The sequence below is a fragment of the Pocillopora damicornis genome, chromosome 1, assembly GCF_964200805.1.
Source record: "Pocillopora damicornis chromosome 1, jaPocDami1.2, whole genome shotgun sequence".
In the NCBI taxonomy this organism is placed as follows: domain Eukaryota; kingdom Metazoa; phylum Cnidaria; class Anthozoa; order Scleractinia; family Pocilloporidae; genus Pocillopora; species Pocillopora damicornis.
In genome coordinates this window covers 20530817-20544271 of record NC_142670.1, presented here as the reverse complement: position 1 = coordinate 20544271, position 13455 = coordinate 20530817, and the positions used below count along the sequence as shown (strand labels likewise).

Below are 13455 nucleotides of genomic sequence, written 5' to 3'. Positions count from 1 at the left end.
TTCGTAAAGACTACAAAAAAAGACTATTTGTCCGACTGAATTTAGCGATTTCAAAGTGGATGTAATAAAATGATACTAAACTTCGTGTCGTGCAATTTTGGTCCGAATTCATACTCTTGATTTCAAATCACACGTATTAGACCAAATTACACTCCACTCAGTTCAATTTCTATTATTAATCATTCAATCAAGTTATAAATATTTATTACCATAAAGATCAATACCACTATTTTTCATAACCAGCAAACCTACCCGCGCAGGACTGTTCACCGTCTCCTGTATATCCAGGTTGGCAAATACAGTCATATGAGCCAATCACATTTACACATTGAGCAAACTCGTGGCAAGAGTAAGAACCCGTTTGACATTCATCCACGTCTACATTTGCTAACAACAAATAATGACAGCTTAAGTCAAATTAAGATTTTAATTGGTCAGTATTATGCTTTATCCATCAACGTGTCACTTGGCCCTCTGAGTAAGATTGAAATGTATTTAGTTGTTCAGTTCTAATAATTATCATGATTATCTACAGAGACACGGATTTCTTAAGAAAACATGATGAAAAGAGAATAACAAATTAACAAATAAATGGTTATGATATTAATAATAATGATATTGAAGGAAGATACGATCTTAACGCACAAGTACCGCCGCTAATTTAATATTCGGTAAGTTCGGTGCAAAGAAAGATTGCTTTTTTCTAAGATGATTATTCCTATTTCTGTTGATATTACGAGACATAGATTGATCTGCTTCAAAGAAGTCACGAAAAGAAAACTTAAAAACTGAAATATAGGAAGTCTGGCTATTCAAAATAGCCCAGTCTATATCAAACAGACATTAACTACAACGAGCTGCTTTATTCACGGCTTCCTCTTTACTCATGTTAATTACTACAGATTTCCAACCTGAAGAATTGCGCCAAGGATTGATATTTGTCACCTAGTTTTAAATGATCAATTAAACATCATAGTTGCCAGAAGAAGGATCTGCTAAGCCACTGATAATAGCTGTGTTTTGTTCAGCTTAGTTGAAAACTGAATGAAGTGTATTAGAAAGGATTTTGATTAGTGGTTATCGTACTTGACGCATTACTTTGTTATGATTGTAAATAACCCACGTTGTTCTCAAATTGCTGCATTCCAACTAAGAGCAAAGAGCAGAACTCGAACCTTAAAAACCTGACACACCTGTGCAGAAGTGTTTTCCGTCACCAACATAGCCAGCTTGACAGGTGCAGTGGTAGGATCCGATATCATTGACACAGTTCGCTTGTGCATGGCAGGTAAATGAGCCTGACAGACACTCATCAACATCTGTTTTAATATGAAATGAATCTCAGTCACGTCAGAGACATTCATTGATGTTGAGGAAATACGGCTTTGTGGATAAACAAAGGTCAAACTGAGTGACTTGTCTCCTAATAGTCATGAAAAAAAACACATATCTAAATGTTATCATTACATACATACATACACACGTACGTACGTACATACATACATACATACATACATAAACTTTATTTAAACACAAATTTGAGTGTAGCTAAAAAAGCTGAAACAAAGGTCAAACTACGTGACAAGTCTCCTAATAGTCATGAAAAAAAAAATATATCTCAATGTTACAATGACATGCACACATGCATACATAAACTTTATTTAAATACAAATTTGAGTGTAGCTAAAAAAGCTAATGTCTTCGTGTTGCGTGTTATAGGTACAAATTCTAATAAGAATATAAAATTTACATGCCAATCAAATAAGACATTATTCAAGTATAAAATAAAATAAAATTGTTATTATTGTTTTTTTTTTTTTTCCGGTACCTAAGCAATCGTGCATTCCGTTTCCAGTATAACCAGGGAGGCAGCTACAATCATAGGAACCATCTGTATTCACGCACTCAGCTTGCGCATGACAGGAAAAAGACCCGGTCTGACACTCATTGACATCTGTTACATTTGTATATGTAAGCAAAAGGGATTAAGATTACTGAGCATAGTTGCAAACGCACTTTAACGAACGTCGATAATAATAGCTGACAAGTCTCGTTTTGCCATGATTATAATTAATCTTAGGCAAATCTCTGAATCTTCAGTAGAAGTGTGACTACAATCCCTAGTTAAAAAAACTATTGAGCGGAATTTGAAAAATGGTTTTCCATTAATTAGCCTAGAGACCTTTTTTTAAACTGAAGGAAAAATCTCAGTTTCATTGTAACTCAAATCTTAGGCCCGGCCCGTTTAGATCGAATAATGTGCCTCAGCGCTCTCTTAGAGCCGCAAAACTTTCTTCCATGGGGATACTACAGTTATACGGGATGATTTATGATATCGGACGTCAAAAGTGAGTCGACAGCCTGATCTGTTGATTAAAAGTAGGATAACAAACGAGATTCTATTATCAATCAAGGAAAGCTTGAAAAAGGTAAGACTAGATGCAAAATCACAAAGACTTTTTATATACCTGGACGTGCTTACAGGCCGGGGAATCACCGTGTACAGAAAACGTGCACTGCCTCCTGATAACCAGTCACGTTCGAAAAATGTGGCTATGGATATTATTAAACTATTCATTTTGCAGTCCATACTACCGTGAAAAAATAAAATTATGTGAAATTTAGGTGTGATAACCTGTGCAAGTGTACTGACCATCTCCTTCATATCCATTGCGACATCTACAGTCATAGGAGCCATACACGTTAACACAGTCAGCTAACGCATGGCAGGATTATGCTCCTGACTGACACTCATCTACATCTAGAAATATAAAGGTACTTATTAAAAGAGCAAAAAAGTCATGCGAATAAAGAGTGATATCCCTTTATGCAAAACTATGGGAGTGGGGCATCACTAAATGTTTCCTATTGTTGACGACATACCTGAACAAGAAGTGCTTCCATCTCCAGTGTAACCATTTAAGCACGTACAATCATAAGATCCTTGCAAATTCACACACTGCCCATGCGAATGACACGAATATGACCTTGTTTCACATTCATCAACATCTGAAATAGAGGTGAAAGCGCTAAGATTTAAGGATGTGGAACACAGACAAAACTTTTAATATATTTTGTGAATTGAAATCAAAATAGCGAAATGTTTTGATACCATTGAAAGTCCTCAGTTCGGTGATTTACGTTGTCGAAATCAGTTAGTGACTGGGAATAACACACTTGAGGTATATGATGGTAGATAGTTCGTGACAAATGTGTTTTTGCATTTCAGGTTTTTTTTCCTGATTTTGTTGGAAACACCTCTGCACCGTTAGCATGAAAATGCCTACTCCACAAAAGTAAAAATATTGCCTCTTGGATTCCGGTAGACGTTCACAAAATTTCAATTTGATGTTAACGCTACGGTAATTATAGGTGTTTTTTAATTGAATTTATAGGCTTTTACCTGAACATGAGAGCAGGCCATCTCCTTGGTATCCAGCCACACATGTACAAGCATAAGAACCATAAACATTTACACATTGTGCACGTGGATGGCAAGAATATGATCCCGTCAGGCACTCGTCGACATCTGTTGACATGCATGCATAAGACTTGATTCCAGAATTGCCTTGAAAATTGCGCCAAGCTCTTATTTTTTTGTTGATTTTGAGACAACCGCGTCCATTTTAACGAGCATTGCTGACATTCAATTTGTACACGCTTGGGACAAAATTTACGATGGCCCTCTCGGACTCACCCCAATTCCACCCAACTATCCTTCATAATTCTAAAAGCGCCTGAGAAAGCCCTGAATAACTCTATTTATAACACTATGACACTTGATAAGGGGATATCCCTTGGGGAATTTTAACTGCCCACATGCAGCGAAAAAAAAAGCAACAATAACTAAATAAAAACATTGGTAGAAGCAAGATTGCAAGCCTATTTCATTTGGAATTTTGTTTGCTTCCTTCCTGCTTATGGCACTGTGGGGTGCTTTTTACTATTACAAATTTTCATAAATGACACATGAGTATTTTCCTCTAGAGAATCTTGGCGAAAAAGAGAAAGAGATGACAAAAGAGAGAGATAAGGACATATATCTGTATCCACACTGGTACCATATACCTGAGCAAGCATGGCGACCATCTCCTGCATACCCGGGTAAACATCTGCAATCATAGGAGCCTATAACGTTCACACACAGACCTTGCGCATGACAGACATAAGAGCCAGACTGACACTCGTCGACATCTGTTAGATATTCATATTTAAAGTTCGTCAGAGAATAACACACATTTTCCGTTGTATGCAATTTAGCACAGGACCACAGGATATAAGTGCAGCTTCAGATGGTTTCGAATTTAATATTACGGTTCAGCATGGTAGCTTGTGAACCATCTTGTTTCTCACGAGGAAAAAAATTTATTTTCAGTTTATATCTTAACGAGTAGAGTTTTAGTGCAGGCTCTCCTCGAGGGTTTTGCGTTTAAAAAATAGCACGCTCCTTAAAGAATATGATTCCATGATATCTTCATGTGGTACCAGGAATGAGTTATGAGCTAACTGATTCGTCATAGAATTCACAGGAAATTCAAAACAATTATCTAGGTTCAATGATTGAATTAATTTGGTCAAGTATACGTACCTGAACAAATGTGAAATTCGTTCTCTGAATAACCTGGCAAGCATTGACAGTGGTACGAACCAATCACATTGACGCAGTGGAATTGCAAATCACATGAATATGACCCTGACAGACACTCGTCAACGTCTTTCCAAAAAAGAGGAATAATAATAATTCGTTACATGTCACTCCCAACAAGTAAATCTTTGCGACAGAATCATACACGGAGTATGTAGACTAAGTGATATTCAAACCTTGACATGAATGGTAGCCATCTCCATTATATCCCGCTGAACATCTACATTCGTAAGAACCAGGCACGTTAACACAGCCAGCTTGCGCATGACATGAGTATGAGCCTGACGAACATTCATCTTCGTCTATAGGAAAAGTATATTATAAGTAAAATCATTGAATAGATAAATGAATGCAAAAATTAATATCTAAAAATAGCTATAAGGCAAATGTGGAATCCATGGAGCTATTAATTTGGGCCCCAGAAATGGCTGGACACAACTTTTGAAGACTGGAATTTGTTAAGGAGTTTTCTCGACACGTCTGTCATCCGGCTTCTTCTTGGGATAAAAGACATTACAAGAAAAGTCATAACTGAACACCGCCTAGTGAAACCTATTATACCGTTTTCATTGTTTTTCCTCATTCCTTTGCTTTTTACCCTCTATTTTTTAAAGTCAACTGTGATTTCTTCACCAAGAAAGGGCGCGTCAACAAAAATATAAACTGTCCATCTTTTATTTAATTGATGCCCAAAGCATGACCTGGCGAACAAACCTTCACAGACGTCTCCACTCAGGCGGTAGCCAACAGGGCATGCACAGGAATAAGATCCATAATTGTTGACACAATACGCATGCACTGGGCAATAATCTGGAAAGTTCCTGCACTCATCGTAGTCTAAATTAAAACAACGGAAATCAAATAAACACTAAAAGCAAAAGAAGAAAATACATCAAACGCGAACGAAGCACATCTATATTACCATGTGGTATTGATTAATCGAAAAGTTGTTGCAGTGCCAAACACACCATAGCACTTCAAGAACTACAAAAACGCAAGGTTAGACAATGCAAGGCTGGTGGAAATAGATTCCACCTGCTGGACTTCTCTTTTAGTGATCAATCTTCCCACTTTCGAAATTCTTTTACCTGGGATATCAGGGAAAGTAAGAAACAGAAGCGCAAAAGCGTAAAGGCGCAGAAACAACCTACAATCTGGCTGCATTAATACGGAGCCAAATGCAGCCGAGAACTATTTGTTGCAATGCTTTATAGACTTGGACTGAAACTAATCGAACGTAAGCACAGCACAGACGAAAGGATTAAAGAAAGTCCCACCTTTCTTGCATGTAAACCCATAACAAGCTGAACAATTTACATCGTTCCATTGGAACTTATGGAGAAAGCCAAGAGCATGAACACAGTCCTGGTTGTGAATATTATTCGGTTGGCCGTCAGCCCAGTGATGGAAATCTAAAGCAGTTCGATCGCTCCACACGAATGAACCTTCGTCGTTGATGTCCGAAAGGCCCAACCAAGAATGGCGACTGCCATGTAGACTTTGCACAAACACATTTTCCTCATGGCTGTGGATACTTGGTAGATTGGCTGCTAACGAAGTGCATGTTCTTTGGCTATCACTCCAAGAATCGCAAGAGGAGACTTTCCGGTAGCAATACCCATTGTTATAGATCCAGTCATCTTAGCAAATGTCTTTGAGCAAAAAAATCATAAAATCGTAAACGGAGGTTACGAGAAAGTTTGTTGGAAAATGATGATTATATTTATCATAAAATAAAATAAAATGTCTTAAAGAAATCTTACCGCGACTCGAATCTACATATTATAATGAGATGCAAACATTCTTAATGCGCATGGTTTTGGTTCTCGGTCAAGAACAGGAGCCGTAAGAACACACAAGTTTATTACAAAGCACACAGAACAGAACTAAGGAAACTAAATCACACCACCAGGGAATAATTATTATTAGGTGCCCATTTTCGTATACAGTGGCTTAGCTACTAGTAATGTGGTAACCGTTGGCCGGAATATAGGTAAAATCACGACAAGGATGATTAAAAGACACTCCGGTATCACCTTCGATATGCAACGGGAGTAAGCAGCAAATTATTAATTTTTTAACCTTTTTTTAACGTTATTATCAATATCTATTGGTGTAGTTTTGTTCTTTAGTAGAAACTACTGAGAATGTCTGTAAATCAATTAATTTTCCATTAGAAGAAATGAAATTACTTACTAGTTTAACTAACCAAAAACCTCGCGAGTAAATAAAGAAGTCATATCTGGGAAACGCTAAATCATGCTGACAAGTCGGCGTCAATCTTGTTTTATTTGACGCGGATAACTTGCTTTTACGGGGGAAAACTTCCATAGAGGCGAAACCACCAGTAGCCAAAAGTACATCAAAATGCAAGAATTAAACTATAGTAATAAATTCAATTACCTGTCAACACAGCATATGATACAACCAGTGGATCAAAGCCTTGAACAAACAGTTCCTTAACACAAACTCGTATACTTGACTCGGTAATGAACTGTATTAAAGAAAAGACATGTTAAGAAATGAATGCTGAGAGGATTCTGAACGTCGCGAAAAATGTTCACGTTGTACAGCAAAGGCAAGGCGCGTGCTAAGAGAAACTACACTGGGTTGAAAAGGATTGAAAAGGTCACTTGATAAAACCAAATTATTTTGTTCATTCTTAACCTAATCTAATAAGAAACCTCCCTTTCAGTTACTCACATATTTCACTCTCTTATTTGGCGCCATATGAAAATTCGACTCTTTCATTCTTTACTTTCGTATTTGATTCACCTTGTCACTTCTCAGATTTGTTGCCTGCGTCGTTACCGCTTTCCGTCTTCAAGTAGTTTTGGTTCAGTATTTCAACTTTTCTTTTTAATGATATCTTTTGCAAAAAGCATTAGTAAGACAAGAAGACCCCGTACGTTAGAGACTATACTCAGTAAAAAGCCCTGGTTTCTAAGGAAAGTTCTTTTCGTTGTTGTTTTCTTTTACCTATAGGTATGCACGATGAGAAACGGGGTTCTACAAGGATATCTCTGAGTAGAGCACAACTGAAAGCTTCGAAATGAAAAAAAGTGTCATTTTGCCTCGCGTATATTCACAGGGAGAATTACAGTGATCACCCCGTTCCCTTCACTAGGAAAATCAAATTAAACAGCGGTCACACTTGCAAGCAAGTGTTATTTTAATACCTCAATCCAGTTGGCAATTCCATTGCATTCTGCGGCAGTGTCTCCTACATTTGTGGGGTGTGTTGCTGTAATCAAAACAGTCGGTGGTTTACTGTAGTTTTTAATGAGGGCTGCCTCCTGTTGATCAAAAAGTCCTTTCAGGACACCGTCATTCGTTTAAAACGTACAGAGTAGGTGTGAAGTAAATTCAATTTTTTTAGATTTTATCGTCAGCTTACGGATTTTAGCCGCAAAAAAATAATCAAAAACTGCACACATAAACATGGTGGCAAAGCCTCTTTTCACCTACCTGGTAGTTATGGTTTGGGTGGGAAGGAGGGAGAAGGAGGCTCGGTAGGCCAATGATTCCTTGCCAATGTAGGCTGATTTAGTGCCCTTTTAAGCTCTGAAGATCAGGGATTGTTGGGCTCTTCAATTCTTCCGAAGATTCAGCCACATTAGGCTTGAAAGTTTTCAGTCTGTTTGCTACTAACCTTACTTGCGGGAGATCCGCGCGGTATATAACGCTGACCTCAAAACCTTTATTAGTTATGAAAATACTTTACCATTTATATGCGTCTTATTTTTACCTGACAAAAAGCGAAGTTGTGATCTGCCGATGGTAAACCGCCATTGGGGAAGGTTATACTGCCGTGCTCCTTAAAAAATGGCTTAGGGCAATGCTGAAAGACTAGCCAATGCTGCGAAAGAGTAGTACAAATATGAACCTGATGTGCACCTTTTAGCAACATAAAAATGTCTTAATGCAGAACACGAAATGTCCTCTTTTTTTGGCGTAATTTGAGGCGTTAGCTGGTTGTTTTGGCAGAGTTTGGTTTGGTTAAGTGAAAATCATCCTCTTACGCGAAAGGGCAGTGATGAAATTAAACATGTTAGCATGAATAACTCAGTCAAAACGTCCGGTACAAGAGCAAACCGCCTTCGAACGTGTGATATTGACTACTATTCGTTAAGGAGAGTTTCTAAATTTTCACATACTCAATTCTTTCCCCGCTTCCACGTGGATGTAAAACAAAAACAACGTTCAAATAGCTTTTATATAGTTTACCACTGAGATATCATCGTGAACTCCAGCAAAGTTTTTAAGCTCCGTGAGGCAAATCCTGAAAAAGCTAGTTGAAACATCTTCAAGCCAAACACTTGCAGCATCGTGCATTAATCCTGTCCTGTAATACTGAGCTGTTACAAGAACCGTTGGTGGATCAGAATATTCTTCCTATTAAGAGTTGGAAACAATTGTAAAGTTTTATTCTCAAGATAAGATATTTGAATGATATTATGATCAGATAGCATTTTCACCCCTCGCTTTTAAAGCACGAATTTGAGATCTGCAGGAATTATTCAGCTCCGTTCTGGACACTCACCGCAGGAAGAGTGACTCTTTGACAAGTAGTTCTAGTCCACCATCTGGAGAACTTCTCTTCTCCCGTTATTCCACCAGGCGGGGCACCTTTATAAGCAATCCAATCTACTGTAGCGATACTGTTCGACGGATTGTCATTCCTACCAGCGCCAGTAACACAGGCTGTAAACTGGGTGGTATTTAAGTTCTCAACCCAAGATATAGTGGCTTCGTGAACAAACGTGGTGTTAGAATAATTAAAGTGGTTAACGGTGAGTTGAACGTATATTTTGCTGTGGGGGTAAAACACAAATTGCTCAAATTTGATAATGTCACATTGATCTTCTGCCCAGGAAGGAACATTTTGGAACTGGTGCCTTCCTTTCTGGTACGGAAAATCTGCAATGAAACATAAAACACAACTAGCGCCTTTAAAAATTAAGATGGTTAGGGGTATTGTTTGTTTAAATCAATACTAAAGGTATTCTTGACGGGTGGATGCTCTCGCATTTCTCTTATCTACCAAATTATGCCTGCAGTGCAAGCAATGCTACTTTGTAAATGTATGTGTGTCTGCGTGTTTGTATCTTTGTCTATATTACTTTTCGTCTGCCTGTCTTTAAGCCTTTATGCTTGATGGAAACTGTGGATGAAACAGTAATCAAACTTTAAAAGGTTGAAGCTTATTTATTTGAGATACCTGTGCAACTCCCGGGATGATAGACAGTATAATTCGCTTTTGTTTCACATATCTCTTTTTTCAGCATGCATAGATTCCTGAAAGTCCGGCCATTAGAAGCACAGATTTGTTCTTCGTATGGTGGGCAGCTGCTGTTACAAACGCATGTAAATTGATGCGATGACAGGAGAACACAGTGCGCGAAGTAGTCGCAGCTCCTATTTGTGCACGGGTTAATATCTACAAAAGAAAAAAAAGCAGAATGTTTCAGCTTAGCAAGAACAGCGTCCGTGGCGAGAACCTGCAGGTCAGAAATTCTCGAGATTACGTTCAGTTCAAACGTTTTGATAAGCACAATGTTAATGTACTTCCCATCGGCAATGGTAAATTATTATCTCAAAATGTAGCACTTGTGAAATTCTCTTAGAATTACCTCCTAAAGCCATGTAGTTTACAGTAATGTTGTTTCTCTGACCGTTAAAGCCTGAGTCATCTTTGGTGCACACTCGAAAGTGATGGTTGGTAACTTCCTTGAATGGAACAAAATATGAAAAGGTCACAATTTCATTTATTTAACGAATTATTTTGAATCCAATTGAGATAAATAGAGCATGAAAGTAATGAAAAAAAATTTCCTAGCGAAATAGTTAACAGGCGCAAAAAAATAAGAAGAAAAGAACCTTCTTGCTCAGAGAGATTACCTTGACATTATTCTATAAAGGCAACTTTACCTCTAACCAAACAATAATCGATTTTCTCATCGAGCACATGCTGTTGTCGTCGCTTCTCTGACGCTCATTACCACAAGCAGTTGAGAGTACAACTGGTGGTGTGTAAAACGAAGTCATAAAGCGCTCAATCTGAAAGATACAAGCAGTAACAAACTCTTCGTTGCTTTGATTTGAAAGGTTGCCAGTACAGGGAAGAAACGAAGAAAAAAGCCAGATAAATGAATAGGAAACTTAACTCGCATTGATGGATGAAACAGACGAAAATATCAGCATAAACTAGAAATGTGATGTTTTTTAAAGCCACCTCATCTCCTTATTGAAAAAATTAAGACAAAAACAGTTTAATTTACAGAAGAGCAATAAAAAAACTTAATTTGGCAAGAACACCTTGCACAGCGCGTAGTTTGTTTCTTCAGTCGGTACTTCATCCTCAAAAAACATGACTTGTGCTGACAGTTTTTCTCCCCATGACGACGGGTGATTATATTCATATGCCATCCAGTTCTAGCGAATGAGGTTAAAAATATAAGCATCACAAAAACTTGGCTGATATCCAATATTCATTTAGATATAAGGATAATAATCGTGATAATAATCAAATAATTTTGATAATGATGACGACGACGATGATGATGATGATGATTTTTTTAATTATAGTCATCATTATATTAATAATTATTTTTAAAAAAATAACGAGAAGGGTAATGATAAGGACACACGAATAACCCAAGTCGTAATAAGCAAAATACATGTTGCTACATTATTATGTTTAAAATAGGCTAAGAACATATGGCTCACCACCGTTAAGTTTCTATGAAGTCCTTCGAATTTCCTTGATTCCTTTAAACAGACTTCAAATTGACTCGTGGATATGCTTTCTAACCACACAATTGTTGCGTCTTTCCTTTGGTTTGGAGTATTATGAATAGCTGTCACGTGAACTTGGGGCACCAATGAAAATGCCTATATGAGGTAAATCGCATATACATTAGATTTTTTTCAAGGGAGGAAAAAAAGTCTTGTACTGAACTGTTTTTGCTTTTCTTCACCTTGTGACTGGTCTATAAAGCTTGCGTCAGCTATTCGACTACCCAATAATCGCAACTTACCCCAGCGCGTTTACCCACGCCCCAAGGGGGTTGTGTTTTAATTCAGTTACAGAAAGCTTTCATTGTAACCCATACATTTCCATTTATTTGTAATGCGCACTCAAATTTATCCTCTGACTATAACATGGTTTATTTTGCTTGATCTCCCAATAGTTTTTATTATAATCCTTCAATTGTTTTTGATTTTGCGCCGTTGGTCTCGATGCATCACGTCCCCAAGGGAAAGTTCATATCTCACAATTTTCCACGAGCTTTGCTCCTGGAAAATTGTTCGCATCTCAGAACAGGTAATGCCCCCGTACAAACACCCGAGTACGGTGGCAGAGTAAAATGTTCTCCGTACCAATACTCTTACCTCAATATTTCAATTTAGAATTTTAATATCTAATGTTATACTTTACCCGGGGAAATGTAACCAGGTTGCATTTTTTCTCCGTAGTAAATGGATCGATGCCAGCTTCACCATGATAAACTCCAGCCTGATGGCCCTGGAATGCAAACCAATCGATAGTCGTATTTCCCCCATAATCTTGACCACCTTGTACTAAGCAAGCCTTGAAATGGGTTGTCGTCACGTCTTCCACCCAAATAAACGCAAAATCGTGAACGATGGATGAACTGTGGCCGTGGTTAGCAGTAACGAAAACTCGAATAGGCATAGAACCGGAGAATCTGCTACTAAATGGCACATATTGGCAATGAAAACCATTTTCTCCAGCCTGATGCATTTCAATTTTGCCCCTTTCGACTCCTAACCAATCAAAATTGAATTCAAAATCAAACAAGTAAATAAATAGCTGAAGACATGAAGTAAGTATTGATCATGATTGGTGTTAAAATTCCATAAATAATCTGGGGCATCTGTTATGGTGTAGATGTTTCTTTTCTTGGCTTTAAATCTTAGATAGGGCAATAATGATATCCTTTCGGGTTACCCTTCAATTTAGTTAAGTGCCGGAGATCTTAAAACTTCCCTACGCTTTGCCTGGGCCGGTCAGATTTTTGTTTGACCTTAGCTAACACAGGCGAGCGGAAAAAAGCGTCTCGCGCTGTTGTCAGTGCAAGGAAATTACATATTTCACAGGATTTATCGGACCATGTTGTGTCTGAGTATGTAATAATAACAAAACAAAACCAGATTAAAGGCACAGGCGCAAGGTTTATTTTTATAATACCCTAACAAATTCGGGCATCAATTTCTGATTGAATTTGCATTCCATATTGGTCTTCGCTATTATGTTAAAAGTGTTTTCCTATGTTTTCACAATTGACTGAATAATAGCTGACTCCCTCTCCGTCTATAAGGAAAGAGGGCAATCCCGCGGAGACAGAGGTCATTTTTATCAAGACAATTACAAATAGAGCTTTTTTTAGGTTATTCGCAGTGATATACATATTCGTACAGCTTTCTTTTATTATATTTTTTTATTAATTTGTTTATTTATTTTTATATTTTAAAGTTTTCTAAGAAAAATTTTGCCGATGTGAAATTTTGAAGTATGCCGCTCGATCGGGAAATAAAAAGAAAAATGAGCATAGTCCAAGAAAACGGTATATTTTGAAGAGGCGATTTCCGTACCCTTAATTTCCGTGCGCGTTATTTCAATCTGTTTTCAACTCATTCTTAGGAGAGGATTTCGACAGCTAAGAATGTTCTCTAAAAATTCAAGCAAATAAAATCACTTAAGAAAGCTATGTACTTCCAGAGTCTTCGATGATGAGACAGCAGTAAACCAAAAGGAATACGCCTCTCTTTGTGAAGAAGGACAT

The 13455-nt window shown here is 37.6% G+C and overlaps 1 protein-coding gene and 1 pseudogene across 2 annotated transcripts in view; both read right to left on the bottom strand.

Moving 5' to 3' along the window:
• The window catches only part of LOC149052683 (protein tolkin-like), a 3835-nt gene extending 1164 nt beyond the window's left edge, over positions 1-2671 (bottom strand). The window contains exons 1-4 of the mRNA XM_089181458.1: positions 2654-2671; positions 1194-1319; positions 912-945; positions 253-387 (exon numbers count right to left, since the gene is read on the bottom strand). Of these exons, the coding sequence (XP_089037584.1) occupies positions 253-387; positions 912-945; positions 1194-1319; positions 2654-2671 (313 nt within the window). The remainder of the gene's footprint in view (positions 1-252; positions 388-911; positions 946-1193; positions 1320-2653) is intronic.
• Positions 2636-13455, bottom strand: LOC113666920 (uncharacterized; annotated as a pseudogene). The gene is made up of 20 exons (XR_016179521.1): positions 13386-13455; positions 12087-12436; positions 11375-11539; positions 10964-11080; positions 10577-10705; positions 10279-10375; positions 9867-10085; positions 9189-9565; positions 8873-9040; positions 8394-8504; positions 7825-7941; positions 7049-7139; positions 5923-6297; positions 5360-5482; positions 4822-4947; positions 4589-4714; positions 4069-4194; positions 3404-3529; positions 2884-3009; positions 2636-2761 (listed from the first exon to the last, which is right to left on the bottom strand). The product of XR_016179521.1 is annotated as an uncharacterized LOC113666920 (transcript).